Source organism: Onychomys torridus, chromosome 6, assembly GCF_903995425.1.
Source record: "Onychomys torridus chromosome 6, mOncTor1.1, whole genome shotgun sequence".
Lineage (NCBI taxonomy): Eukaryota > Metazoa > Chordata > Mammalia > Rodentia > Cricetidae > Onychomys > Onychomys torridus.
Window position 1 is genome coordinate 104,726,911 of NC_050448.1, and position 13,559 is coordinate 104,740,469.

At 43.3% G+C, this 13,559-nt stretch overlaps 1 protein-coding gene across 1 annotated transcript in view; it reads right to left on the reverse strand.

The window, feature by feature from the left end:
- Positions 1-12,362, reverse strand: part of LOC118585640 (glutamyl aminopeptidase) — a 64,819-nt gene extending 52,457 nt beyond the window's left edge. The window contains exons 1-3 of the mRNA XM_036190419.1: positions 11,427-12,362; positions 3,145-3,286; positions 2,481-2,612 (exon numbers count right to left, since the gene is read on the reverse strand). Coding sequence (XP_036046312.1) covers positions 2,481-2,612; positions 3,145-3,286; positions 11,427-12,145 — 993 coding nt within the window. The 5' untranslated portion in view covers positions 12,146-12,362. The remainder of the gene's footprint in view (positions 1-2,480; positions 2,613-3,144; positions 3,287-11,426) is intronic.
- Positions 12,363-13,559: the final 1,197 nt, after the last annotated feature.

Genomic DNA, 13,559 nt, shown 5'->3' on the forward strand with positions numbered 1-13,559 from the left:
TACCCCCATAACGACTCACCCAGCCAGCAGAGCTGCTAGGGGATTCATCGAGGGAGTCATCTGGAAACTCAAGCTCACGGTTGCTATTAGAAAGTACCTAAGAATGTGATGTCCTCTGCTGGCTACTTGGCTGCATTCTGACTCAGAAAACTATATGAGCAGAGAGGAATCACTCAGCCTTTCTGCCTTGTCTAGATGTTCTACTCAAAAATTTTAAACAAGTGCTCAGAATGTAATCATACTGTAAAAATTTAATGTGGAAAACACCTGTATGCGATGAAGTGCAGGTTCTCGAGGAAGCGCTCAGTAAATTGTCCCCATTTGCTATGACAGTGAGAGAAAAACATGAACTTCACTAATGGCCTTAACTTTCTATCAAGCCAGAGGTACACCACCGACTATGCGAAGCAGATTCTAGAAAAGCAGTTTCCTCTATCGGTGCCGTTTCCCCAATCCTCAATGTTATCTTTGGGAAGTGGTGGTGCCCTTGATCAAAGCAATATATGTTGGAAGAGTTGAGCTGGATCAGGTCTCCCGAGCCCCAAGTGAAATGTTCCCCCACGCACTATAACCTGGATATCAGAAACCCAGTTTTAGCATCTCTCCATACCGACCCCATTAATACCCAAATGAAGGCAGTTTTTTCCCAGTAGCAAGTTTTACTTCATGGGAAGGATGATTGGTGATGAGGTAATGAAACTTTCAGAACTTCACATTTCCCAGAAACCTTAGCGGAGCATGATGTTGTAGAAAGAATCCAGAATGGGAGTCCCTACCACTCCTCAGGTGGCTCTTCAGGAAAGCTTTGAATTCCCTCGGCTTCAAGTTTCTCATCTGTAAAATGGGGTAGTGACTTCTTCCTTATCAATGCATACTGTGAGGGGTGCCATGTGGTTGTGTGTGTGTGTGTGTGTGTGTGTGTGTGTGTGTGTGTGTATGTCTATAATATATGCATGCATATATATGTTATAGAGGTGAATTAACTTGCTTCCTAAGCAAAACAAGTATTTAAATAGTAGACAAATAGGGGCTTCCAAAACAAACCAAAAAATTTTTAGTTTTTAAAAAATATTTGTTGATTATTTTATGTGAGCAGGTGTTTTGCCTGCATGTATGTCTGTGCATCACATGCATGCCTGGCATATGAGGTAGCCAGAAAAGGGCATCATATTTCCCAGAACTAGAGTTATAGATGGTTGTGAGCCATGTGGATGCTGGCAATCAAATCCAGGTTCTCAGGAAGAGCCAGTGCTCTTAACCTGAGCCCCCTCTCTAACCCCCAGACCAAAAAACTTACAGGTAAAATGGTTTCAGGTTTTCAAAAGGAAGTCACTGGGACAGCAAGCTAAATCGTCAGGTAACGGGACTTCTTGGTGACACTCTGAAGACCCAAGTTCAAGCCCCAATCTTACTTCGTAGAAGGAGAGAATAAACTCCCACAAGGTGTCCTTGACCTCCATACCATAGGTGCAGCGCACAAACACACACACACACACACACACACACACACACGCACACGCACACGCACACGCACACGCACACGCACACACACACATACGAGAACTCACACTTGCATGTACACTCACACATGCATACAGTAAATAAATAATTGTAAAAAAATTTCAAAGGAAGTCATTGAAGCTTTCATTTAAAAAATATTCATATTTTCAAAACTATTTCTGTTATTTGTTGACTTTTTATGTTTCTGTATCAATTTGTTGATTTAAAACTTATATACTTTGAAATACATGTTTGTTTTTCTTGACTTGGGGTCTCAGGAAGTGGCTGCCTGATTTTAATTACACATATTGCTGGGTGATGGTGGTGTACGCCCTTAATCCTAGCACTGGGGAGGCAGAAGCAGGTCTCTCTGAGTTCAAGGCCAGCCTGATCTACAGAGTATGTTCCAGGACAACCAAGGATACACAAGGAAACCCTATTTCAAACAAAAGTTACATATAGAAATGGCTCCATAAACTGCTCAATTCCTGTTGTTTACAGAATATTCACCTCCCAACCCCCTCTCTATATAAAAGCTCCTTCTAACATTTATGCCAGGCCCTGTAATCCAGTTGGGTAGGGCCACATAGTCTGACACACTTGTGCTGGTCTATATGGGAATTAGTTTTGGATTTTCAATGAATTTTCCCTTTAGAATATTTCAAGGCTGTACATATTCATGCCTGTCACCTTTATTTATCACCTGTGTCCTGGCAGCTTGAACTTTTCTGTGTTGTTTAATTACTGAGCTCCCAAAACCTGGTGACTGATGGGGTTTCTTGCCTGTTGTATGGAAAACCAATAAGCAGGTATTTTTAAAAGCCAGCAAGTTAATCACAAATGCATTGGTGGTGAGTTTTTTTTGTTTGTTTGTTTGTTTTCCAGAGCTGAGGACCAAATCCAGGGCCTTGCGCTTGCTAGGCAAGCGCTCTACCACTGAGCTAAATCCCCAGGAGTTTTTGAAATCTGACAAGACTCACAAGTTTGCCGCTCTTGGACGTTCTCTGTACAGAGGCGAACCGATGTACAGCAAAGCATACCAGGTAAGTGCTCATGGGGACAGACTTCTTAAAAATTGTTTTATTCCAGTTGTTATCCACTACTTCTTCTCTCTGTGGAGAACAGAAAATCATCCTTATTTATCATAAGATCAACCACAAATAAGACAAACAAATGAATACCTCAAGCCCCACTCCCTACTCAGAAGTTCATTTTCGAAGTTCAGGGGTTGAATGATAAGTGATAATGAAGAGAAGGCTTTTAAAAAGTCACCTATTGCCGGGCGGGGGCGGCGCACGCCTCTAATCCCAGCACTCGGGAGGCAGAGCCAGAAGGATCTTTGTGAGTTCGAGGCCAGCCTGGTCTACAGAGTGAGTTCCAGGAAAGGCGTAAAGCTACACAGAGAAACCCTGTCTTGAAAAACCAAAAAAAATCAAAGTGAATTTATTACTGGACTGTGATGTTATAAGCTGACAATTTCCTAGAGTCAAGGAATAAAAGACTGCTAGAATGTACTATTAGTCTTTTAAATTGATAGCTGCATGGCACATTTAGTTCTAGAATTCAGAGTTCCCTTCCATGGTGAATCAGGTAGTTCAACACTGCAAACAGTGTATGTACAGACACAGAATTAAAAATACTTACTGCCACTGGCATATTTGAAACTGCTGAGTATTCTTTGGGGTGAATGATGGATATGTTGTAAGTTGCCTTCTTGTTGGGCTCATCAAAACAAGGGAAGGACTTCCTGGCATCCGTTGGTTCATGGTCAGTGGCCGCTATGCTCCTGAGGACAAAAAGACACACACACACAAAGGACAAAAAAAAAAAAGATTTAAAAAAACCACCACCACAAAAAAAAAAATCTAAATTATTAGAACTTTTCATTTATTCTGTAGGTACTACACACACACACACACACACACACACACACACACACACACACACACCCAATACTCATAATAATACACATTGCTGGCATTTTCTGCTCCCAGATGACGAGTTCCAAATGCAATTCTCTACTAACAGGAGCCAGGGCTCCTTACAGAAGGGGCTGCTTCTAGGTAGGGCTGGGTAAGAAGTCCATGATGACTCAGATCATCTTGTCACGCCAAGAAAGCAAGAAGTACTCAAAGAATTGTGGGAATAGGTGAGAAGGACACAGGTGTCTGCTTGACAGGATTACTACTTGCCAAACCTGTGAGAATTGGAACATCAAAATCGACAGAATGGGAATACAACCTGTTGAATAAACTAAGAATACATGAATCCATTCCTTTCTTTTCTTTTCTTTTCTTTTTTTTTTTTTTTTTGGTTTTTCAAAACAGGGTTTCTCTGTGTTGCTTTGGTGCCTGTCCTGGATCTCACTCTGTAGCCCAGGATGGCCTCGAACTCACAGAGATCCACCTGGCTCTACTTCCCAAGTGCTGGCATTAAAAGCGTGTGCCACCACGCCCGGCCCTACATGAATCCTTTCTTGTTCTTTTTTCTTAACTACTTTTTCACATTTTATTTATAGTGGGAGGTGGGTGGGCACACTATAGCAGTGTGATCAGAGGTCAGCTGCTGGAGTCCGCCCTCTCCCTCTACCAAAAGTTCTAGGGATCAAACTCAGGTCATTACCTCCATCAGGCTAGCCTGTGGGTGTCTGTGGGGGCATTTTCTTGAGGGCCCAGCCCACTATGGGTGGTGCTGTTCCTCAGCAGGTGAGCCTGGGTTCTATAAGAAAGCAGGCTGAGCAAACTATGGAAATTAAGTCACCAAGTAACATTCCTCCATAGTTTGTTTCAGTTTCTACTTCAGATTCCCACCTTGAGTTCCTTCCCTGGCTTCCGGCGTTGATGGTTTGTGACATAAGAAGCTAAATCATTCCTTCCTCAAGTTGGTTTTGATCAGTATTTTATCACAGCAGCAGAGAAGCTAGTGAGGACAGCCTATGAATTCTTCCTTTGATTTCAAGTTTGATTTTAATTCTTCTTTAAGTAGATTGTAGACATTTGATATTGCAATGCTAGAGATTGACCTCGGGGTTTTCTGCGTGCCAAGTACGCACTCTACCAATGAGACACATCTCAGAGGACTTTTAGAGACCAAGAATTTTAGAAAGAATACCAGATTTAGAAAATCTTCAGATATTCTTTACCAAAAGAATTGGGTAAAGACGTATTTGGGTGCTTCAAACAGTCTCCAGAAAAGTGACCTACAAACCCTGTTGCTCTCACTCTGAAGAAGCCCATTGGAAATTACCTGAAGGGCATGGTTTAAAAGTAATATCAACAGCAATAACTGATTTATGAACAGTTGCACCCCCGCCCGAATACTACAGGGCCTCAGTTGCCTGAGTCTCCTGATAGAAATGCTCCTCTGACATTTTGAAAAGAGCCACACAAATGGAAACCTAGGGGCATTCTCAAAACAACTGGCCCATCCTCTTCAGAACTACTGGCATCGAGAAAGATGAAGAAGGGCTGGGGGAAAGCTTGGGTTTGAAGGAGCTTGTCGTGCTGGGCACACTTCCAAGGTGGGATACTGGGGACAATGAAAAACCAGCAAGCTATGACGGAGTTAACTAAAGAAACCTGATTATGAACCCTGGCTTACGTAATTGTATTGATGCTAAATTCTTTGATTTTCTTAAGCTGCTATATAGTTGTTAGACAATGCCTTGCACTTAAGAAATGCACCCTGATGTCAAGATGTAAATGAGTTCTTCAGAGAGAAAAGAGAAGGCCGAAAGGGGCAAAATATAAATAATTGGTGAATCTGGGTAAATTATTTTCAGACATTCCAAATACCGCTCTTCTAATGTTTCTCTAAGTTTGAAGTGGTTTTTCTTGTTGGTGGTTTTTTGTTTTGTTTTGTTTTGTTTTTAATCAAGTTATCTAAGAAAAGCCTTAGCCAAGGGTCTCTTCTGCAACAGAATAATTGGTTAGCATGATGTTAACAGTTCAGTAAATGGAAATTTCATTGTGTTTTGTTTTGTTTTGTTTTGTTTGAGACAGGATCTCATTGGGTGGTCCTGGGTGCCCAAGAACTCACTATGTAGACCAGGTTGTCCTTGAACTCACAGATTCACCTGCCTTTGCCTCTACAGGGATTAAAGGTATGCACTATATGTCCTGCAACAAACCTTCATTTTAAACCTTTTGTAGATTATACTGGATTGTAAACATATCAGATTGTGAGGAATCCCTCACCTTTTTCCAGAGTAGGAAGGTCTCAGCACAAGATGCAGCAAGGGACAACCCATGCTTGCTCAGCTGCCTTTTTCTTTGAATTGTTTTGACCTTGGATTTTCCCCCAGAGGTGAAGGAAAAGGAACAATCTTGTTTCAGCTTAGTCCACCTCAGAAATAAGCCAACAAAGTGATGAGAGAGACGTGTGTGTGTGTGTGTGTGTGTGTGTGTGTGTGTGTGTGTGTGTGTGTTGGGCGGAATCTGGCTCAGGCAAGCGCCTCACAAAAGCCCAGAATAAGCAGGGAGTCGAGTGGCCCTTCCAGGCAACAGTCTTCATAGGTTTGTATAGGTTTCTCAAACTTCTGCAAGATGCTAGAGTAGAAACTCCTGAGAACCCAGGTGAGAGGAGAATGTTTAATCCTTTTACACCCTCCCTTTCAAAAGCTCTCTGACCAATTGTTCTCCTATATTACAGTGCTCTTGCTTTGGCTTGTGCACAGGGATGAGAGGAGGGTGCTGCTGTGTCGGTGCAGTGGGTCTGTTTTGCCTTGGCGGCCTGTTTAGCAGTCACACTGAGTCTAACACAATTATGAAGACCTAGTTGTGTAGGGAAAGTGAATGATATTAATTGCCGGCAGGCAGGCAAAATATCTACTATTTTCCCCCCTTGTCCAAGTGCGGAGACACACGATTTTAAAGAGAAAACTCTCTTTTAAGAGGAATGTGTTTTCTCACATGTGACCTTCAGTAAGTCACAAAACCTGATTTAGTGTCTTCATAGTCACCAGAGTAAGTCTGGCCTGATGCACCGTAGGAACCATCTTACGAAGTAACGTCCTTGAAATGTGTATGGCAGTGCCAAGACACACCTCATGCTATCCCCTGTACATCGAGAGGATAAACTAGGCTTTCTTTGCCTTTCTGAGACAGGGCCATGCTGTGTGGTCCAGGTAAGCCTTGAACTTCTCATCATCCTTGGCTGCCCCAGTGCTGACATTATAAGCATGTGATGAACCAGCCTGCCTCCATTTTAGTCTTAAAAGCCATTTTATAGCACAAAGTAGGTCCATTCCTGTTTATGATCACATCTCTGTTTCTCAAGGACTGAGCTATGCTCCATCTGTAACCTTAACTACAGATGACTCCATACTACCTGTTCCAGGAAACAACAACTATATCTTTGTAACCACCTGTGTGATGACCTTGGTACGACCACCTTGCAACCATGGCATCGTTTCAAGAAATTGTTATGACTAACTTGTTACATTTATGTTCTGCTCCTGTAACCCCCCCCCCCTATTTTGCCTGCCAAATCCTCCATTTGGAAACCCTCTACCCCTGAATTATAAAAACATTGTCGGAGCTGGAGAGATGGCTCAGTGGTTAAGAGCACTGGCTGCTTTCCCAAAAGGACCTATGCTCAAATCCCAGCATCCACATGGCAGCTCAAAGCTGTCTCTGACTCCGAGATCTGATACCCTCACACAGACATACATGCAGGCAAAATGCCAATGTACATAAAAGAAAAATAAATAAATTAAAAAAAAAAAAACATTGTCATGGGGGTTGGGGATTTAGCTCAGTGGTAGAGCATTTGCCTAGCAAGCGCAAGGCCCTGGGTTCGGTCCTCAGCTCTGAAAAAAAAACTGTCTTCCTCACATTCAATGCCGATCTCTTGAACCTGACCTTTAGGGGGAGACAGCCCATGTATACACATAAAAAAGCTTGCTTTAATTAACTGCTAGCTTTAATTAATTTGACCATAGTGACTTGGGTTTGTGGTCTTTCTCCTCAGATCTTTGGGATTAACACATGCACTACCACAGCAGCCCCAGACTTTCCGACACAGTGTTTTTTGCAATCTAATAGTATTTCAAATTCATTTATTTGGCTGGACTATGCAATGGGAAAAATATGTTTTGTGTAAGTCCTCTTGGTAATACAAGCATATTTTAAGATGGTAACTTATGCCAGGCATTGGCAGTGTAGGCCTTTAATTCCATCACTTTCGAGGCAGAGGCAGGCAGATCTCTATGTGTTTGAGGCCAGCCTTGTCTACATAGTGAGTTTCAGTATAGCCAGAGCTACATAGTGAGACCCTGTCTTATTCCAAACAAAACAACAACAAACACAAGAAAAGGTAACTTGTTTCTTGTTTCTCTCATGGACTACTGAAGAATGCAGAAAACTCAGTTGATAGAGGCCAACTCTGACTTGCCACCAGAATTTCCTAAATGGTAAGTAAATTTGAAGACAAGGTATATAAAATAGCAATATAAAGTGATTTTTAGATCACAATCTTTATTTTGTGATTAAAAGTCCTTTTTAAAATCTGAGCTGGGCTACCAGTGAATGAGACTTGCCCAAGAACAGCAGCTAACACACAGAAGGGACTCTGCCATGTTTGGTGTAATTAATTACACCAGCAAATGTGCTGAGCAAACCACTTCTCCAGGGGACCTCCCTGGGCCATGCTAATAAGTCACTCAGTCGACTTTAAAATCTTGCTCCTTTTAGCTTATTAACTCGCCATCAAGGAGAACCTCTGTCTGCCTTCCTCAACTGCATCAGACCAATGTACTTTCCAGAAAGCTGAGGAAGGAAAAGGAACACCATAACTCTCAGCCTTGCTCACTCTGAATCAACTTTAGAAAAAAAAAATACCAAACAATTGCCTTACCTCATAAATCACTGGCATCATGCTCCCAAGAACAACTCCCAGGCTATGTTGAGCAACTTAATAATGTGAGCCAGCAAAACAAACAGCAAAGTCTGGCTTAAATCCTTAAGCTGGGGGGCTTCTGTTGTTAGGGGTAGCAACTACCAACACCATGTCTACAGTCAGTTAAGGGTTCCTGAGTCCTGCACACGAGGTGCTCATTTGATGGAGGGTGGTCACTCACATCTCAGTGGAGTTGTTATGGAGGACTGAATGGACCAGTTCATCATTTAATTCCAAATTGTGTTGCTTTTTATGCAGAAGATGTTCAAGGCCAAGTGAACTTTCCTTGCTTCCAAAGTAAAGAAAAACCACTAGCCCTGCAACAAGCATATAAGACCTCCTCATAAATCTCACTCTACTGATAACTTTCCATGAGCTAAGAGTCATCAACTATAGCTAAAATTTCAAGATCAAAACCTCACAATGGAGTATACACATTTGAGTGTGATAATATATTTTCCCATAGATACACTGTTTTCAAACAGCTATTAATCATATCATAAACTTTAGCATTTTTGCTTCAGAGGTATTTACCCAGATTCCTACTAGCTGGTTCTAACAGGCTTCAGCACGTCTAAAACTGAATTTCTACACCAACTTCTTCTGTTTCCAGCATCAACGGAAGGGTAGGGCCATCACACAGGCTCTCCATCTTGGGCACCCTGGATCCCTAACTTCAGCCCTTCCTTACCATGAGTCACCCGGCAGGCCTGAGCTGTTTTCCTCCAGGCTTTCTTCCCATGCGTCTCCATCTTGATGTCACCTGGTCTGCCTTCCTCTCCTCCCTGATCTGCAATGTCTCCTCTGTGCATGGATGGAGGTTTCCATCCTTCACCAGCCATGACCCCTGTGTCACCCTCACTCATTTTCCCCTGTCCCGAAAGTGACCCTCTTCTTCTTTCCACAGTTTTCTCCAGTGTCTTCCCGAAAGTTATCTCTAGTTTGCTGGTGTATAGAAACCTCACCAACAAACTCAGCGTCTTGTTCCCACCACAATTTCTGTGACTTTTTACCTTCTCATCTGCCTCTATGTCAACCCTACCATAATATCAAATTCTGCTTAGACCTTACCAATGCTATGAAAAACACCAGAAAACTCAAGCTGGAGACAACCATAAGCGATTATCTGTAAGGTTGTCCTTACACTGTGTAAGAGCAACTTAAATATCCGTGCTTACTGGAAAAGCTGAGTGAGTTACACTATGGCTGTACCAAGGCATGTGTCCAGCATGTCGTTTAGTAGAAGAAAATAACCAAATAACAAGTCAACTCATTGGTGGATGTTTACGTTTTTTTAACTTTTCACTCTTTTGTTTTTTCAGGTTCTCTGCAATGACTGTGTATTATTCATGTATAAATAAAGTTAAGTGCTAAAAGTTTTTTGCTATTCTTGTACCCTTGACCTGGTAACTCAGCTTTTAGGATAATTACCAACCTGGGGACATAAGCAGATGTTCACGCAAAGATGTCCTTCTCTGTGTGTTTATAATAACAATAATATACCAGAAGCAGCACAGATGTCCAACAGCAGAAACTGAGAAAATTCAGTGTGTTTATGAGATGAGGCAGTGTACAATCTTTAATATCAGATTCTTGTAAATATTTAAAGACAAAAGAAAAAGTTTATGATGTATTAAATTTTAAAATCCACATAGTTAGATAAGTGTAATTCAGTTTTGATTTGATTGCCTAGGGAAGTGTTAAAGTGCAGATTAACACATTAGTGGGCAATACCACTGAGCTGTGAAACTGTTTCTAGATCTTGCTCTGCTGTCATTTTTAAAAATGGAAGAAAAATTATGACTTTGATTGCTTGCATGATAGATTATGTGATCCCTCCGATCTTTTCTTTCAATTTTCCTTTCTATACAGTTTATCCATGTGCCACACAATAATGTGAAGTTGATTGAACGTTTTTTACTCTCTGAGCCTCTCTGAGAAACAATAGGAAGAAATCTGACTGAGAGATTTTGCTTCACTCTGTAAAACGCTGGGACAACAGAGGAGAGAGACCCACCGAGGACTGGCCCCAGCTCCCACTTTTGATTTGTGACACTCAGCTATTTTCAGTCATTTCACTCCGCAGAATCTGTGTAGGCAAATATCCAGGCAGGTTCAAGTGCAGTGACAGCTCAGGTGTAGTGTAGTCTGGGTCCCTAGCCACGCTCACAGTGTGACGGCTTTATGAGTTCAAGGAAGGCCCTCATGCCTTTAACCGAGGTCTGATAATTCACTCACGTGTGTGACTATCAGATAGAAAGATAATAGATTAGATTGGATAGAATATGTATGTTTTATAATCATAATTATTTAATGTGTATTTTAAACTCTTCCTCTTGGAGCACTGTAGGGAAGAAAAACATTTGTGACTGCCTCGTTGTAAAGGCCTAGTGTTACTACTGCATGCTTAATGATAGCTGGCAGCTCCGAGACTTATCCATTGCCATCATGGGGATGTGTCTCAAGCATTCCCTGAAAAGCTAGGTACAAACTGGTTCTGATCCCAGAAGACCACAAGCCACAACAAGGCTTTTTTTTCTTCAATGAACACCCAAGGAAATGTCAGATCTTGTGTAATTTTCATTAAGATCCTTCTCCAGGAAATTGCACAAAATAACAATTGACATTTAATGTCATTGTCATTGCAAATGAAATTGTCATTCCTTGTAAAACATATCATTATGACATATCCCCAAAATATCAGGAGTAAAATTTACCAAATACACACATATTCATAAAAGTCTGACGTAGTCTGTGTGGATGTTCAGGGTAGGATGCAGTGAATTGTGATTTACCTTTGTGTAGCAAGGAAAAGACTTACTGGTTTCTCTACACCAGACATTCCACTTACCACCTTCAAGCTTGGTGACAGAATTTCAAACTACAATAAGGTGAGGCATTTTGCTTCCCAGATGAGCAAGCAGAATTGAAGCCAACGGCAGACAGGGCTTAGACCAGCAAAATAAAAGATGGAAAGGAAAATAATCACTGCGGAAGCTGGGCTCAGAGAAGCGTCGCACCGCACGTACCTGACTTCCCCGTTCTCAGTGTAGGTGGTTCTGTAAAACCCCACCAGTGAGCCGTTCAACCAGCCGGCAAACTCCAAGGTTAGCAGGTAGACACTGTCACCACTGGTGGCGGTAAGCTCCTCTTCAGCCTGGATCACCACATACTCCTGCTTCTTGTACTCGAAGCACCGTCGAATTGGTACCTGCTCTCCAGAGGGCTTCCTCAGCTCCGGCAGTTTGGTGATCCTGGTCTCCCTGATGTGCAGCCACAGGTCACGGGTGGACTTGCTCAAGCTGACAGAGATGGTCACTGTGCCCGTGTACCTGTCCTCCTCCATCAGGGGCTTCACCTCCAGGTCGTAGTGGACTGGTTTGATGAAGTCTGGCAGCCTGAAGTTTGTCCATTCTCCACTTTCATCTTCACTGGCAGGGCAGATGTCCTGGTCCTGGGGAGGCTGGGCTGAAGTGCTGGCAGTGGAAGGAGGCTGGGCTGAAGTACTGGCAGTGGAAGGAGCCTGGGATGAAGTACTGGCAGTGGAAGGAGCCTGGGATGAAGTACTGGCAGTGGAAGGAGCATGGGTTGTGACCTGCCCAGTGTCTCCAGAGCAATCACACGACCTGGTCAAACCCACAGAAAGACCCACTATTAATCCAACCGCCGCCACCACCCCACAGATGATGGCCACATGTTTGCCTCTAATGCAGTATCTCTTAGAGGGCTCTTCCTCCGCAAAGTTCATCTTCCTCCCGAAGTCAGACGTTACTCATGAAAGGATGTTAAATTTAACTAACTATCGTCAGCTGACTTCCCTTTTCAATCGGAAGGAGTCCCCTGTTTCGGCAGCCTGGCTCTGCTTCCCCACTCCTCTCTGTCTGGCGTCCAGTGTCTCTTTCCAGTCCCGCACGTCCCCACAGGCCACTCCAGGGAGAATGCGGAACCGAAGGAGTGGGATGAGGACTCGGGAGAGAAGCTGACTTGAAGGAGGAGTTCAGATGAGAATGTTGGCCCAGCTCCCTATAAACAGCTCTCCCCAGGCCGGCCCCTCGGGCACTGGAGCGAGTTAAATATAAAACAGAGCTTGAGCCGATCCGCCAACAGGAGGAGGAGATCTTGCCAAACCTCTGTCAGCAGCCTTGAGGGAGAAAGCCTTTGGCTAAGCGGTGTGCTTACGATAGAAAACACAACCTTTGCCACCAGATCTGGGGCTTCTTCCTGCTGTGTGTGCAGTCCGGCTCTCTCAGCCAAAGGGCGTCTTGAATTTCACTATTTTATTAGGTCGCTTGCCAAAGAAGCTAAGTGGTTTTGTTTTGTTTTGTTTTTTGGGTTTTTTCCCCCCTCTCTTTTCTCTCAAATTATGTAAACATTCAACTTCTGCCCTCTGTGGAAATCATATCCTGGAGTTGCATACTTGGAGGGATGCCTACATTTAAGGTTCACTTAGCCACTCAGTGACACATTGGTTGGACCAGGTAGTCCAAGGCAGACAATGGAAGGCAAAGAGGAAACACAAAAAAACCAGGCTGGTCAGGGAAGCTGTGAAAAGAAAGAGAGGGAGAGAGCGGATGGAAGGCTGGAGAGGGCAGAAAGTCAAGAAGGCACTCTGCTTGTCTCAGAGTCTGCCTCCAAGTGAGAGGATGTTCTGGAGACTTTGATATCTGCTTTGGAGCAGATAGCCGGTACCCAAACCGGCGTATGCTATCTGTCCATTAGCAATGATCCCATCGGCTGTGAGGGGGTGGGGGTGGTGGAGGCGTACAGCTTCCGTGCTTGGAAGTAGCTTAGTGGCACACACTAGCCATCTCAGACAGAAGCAACCCAAACGGAATTACAGAAGTTTCAATGATCGTTTACACCCCGGGGGGGCACTATGTAAGTACTTTGTAGAAACCGGCATTGAAATTTTTCCCATAGCCCTGGGCAATCGGATCGATTTTGATGCCTATTTTAGAGGTGAGACTGACATTTAGACATTATCAGTGCTGAGGTGCACACATCTGGCAAGAGCAGAGCTGGTGTCTGAAGCCAGGTGGTTTGAGTTGAAGGTCCATACATTTACTGCACTGCCTACAGCTTTTCTTATCTAAAGAGAAATAGTCAAGGTCAACGGGTTATTAAAGGCTTAGCATTTTCCAAAGAGCAGTCCTCATGGTGGA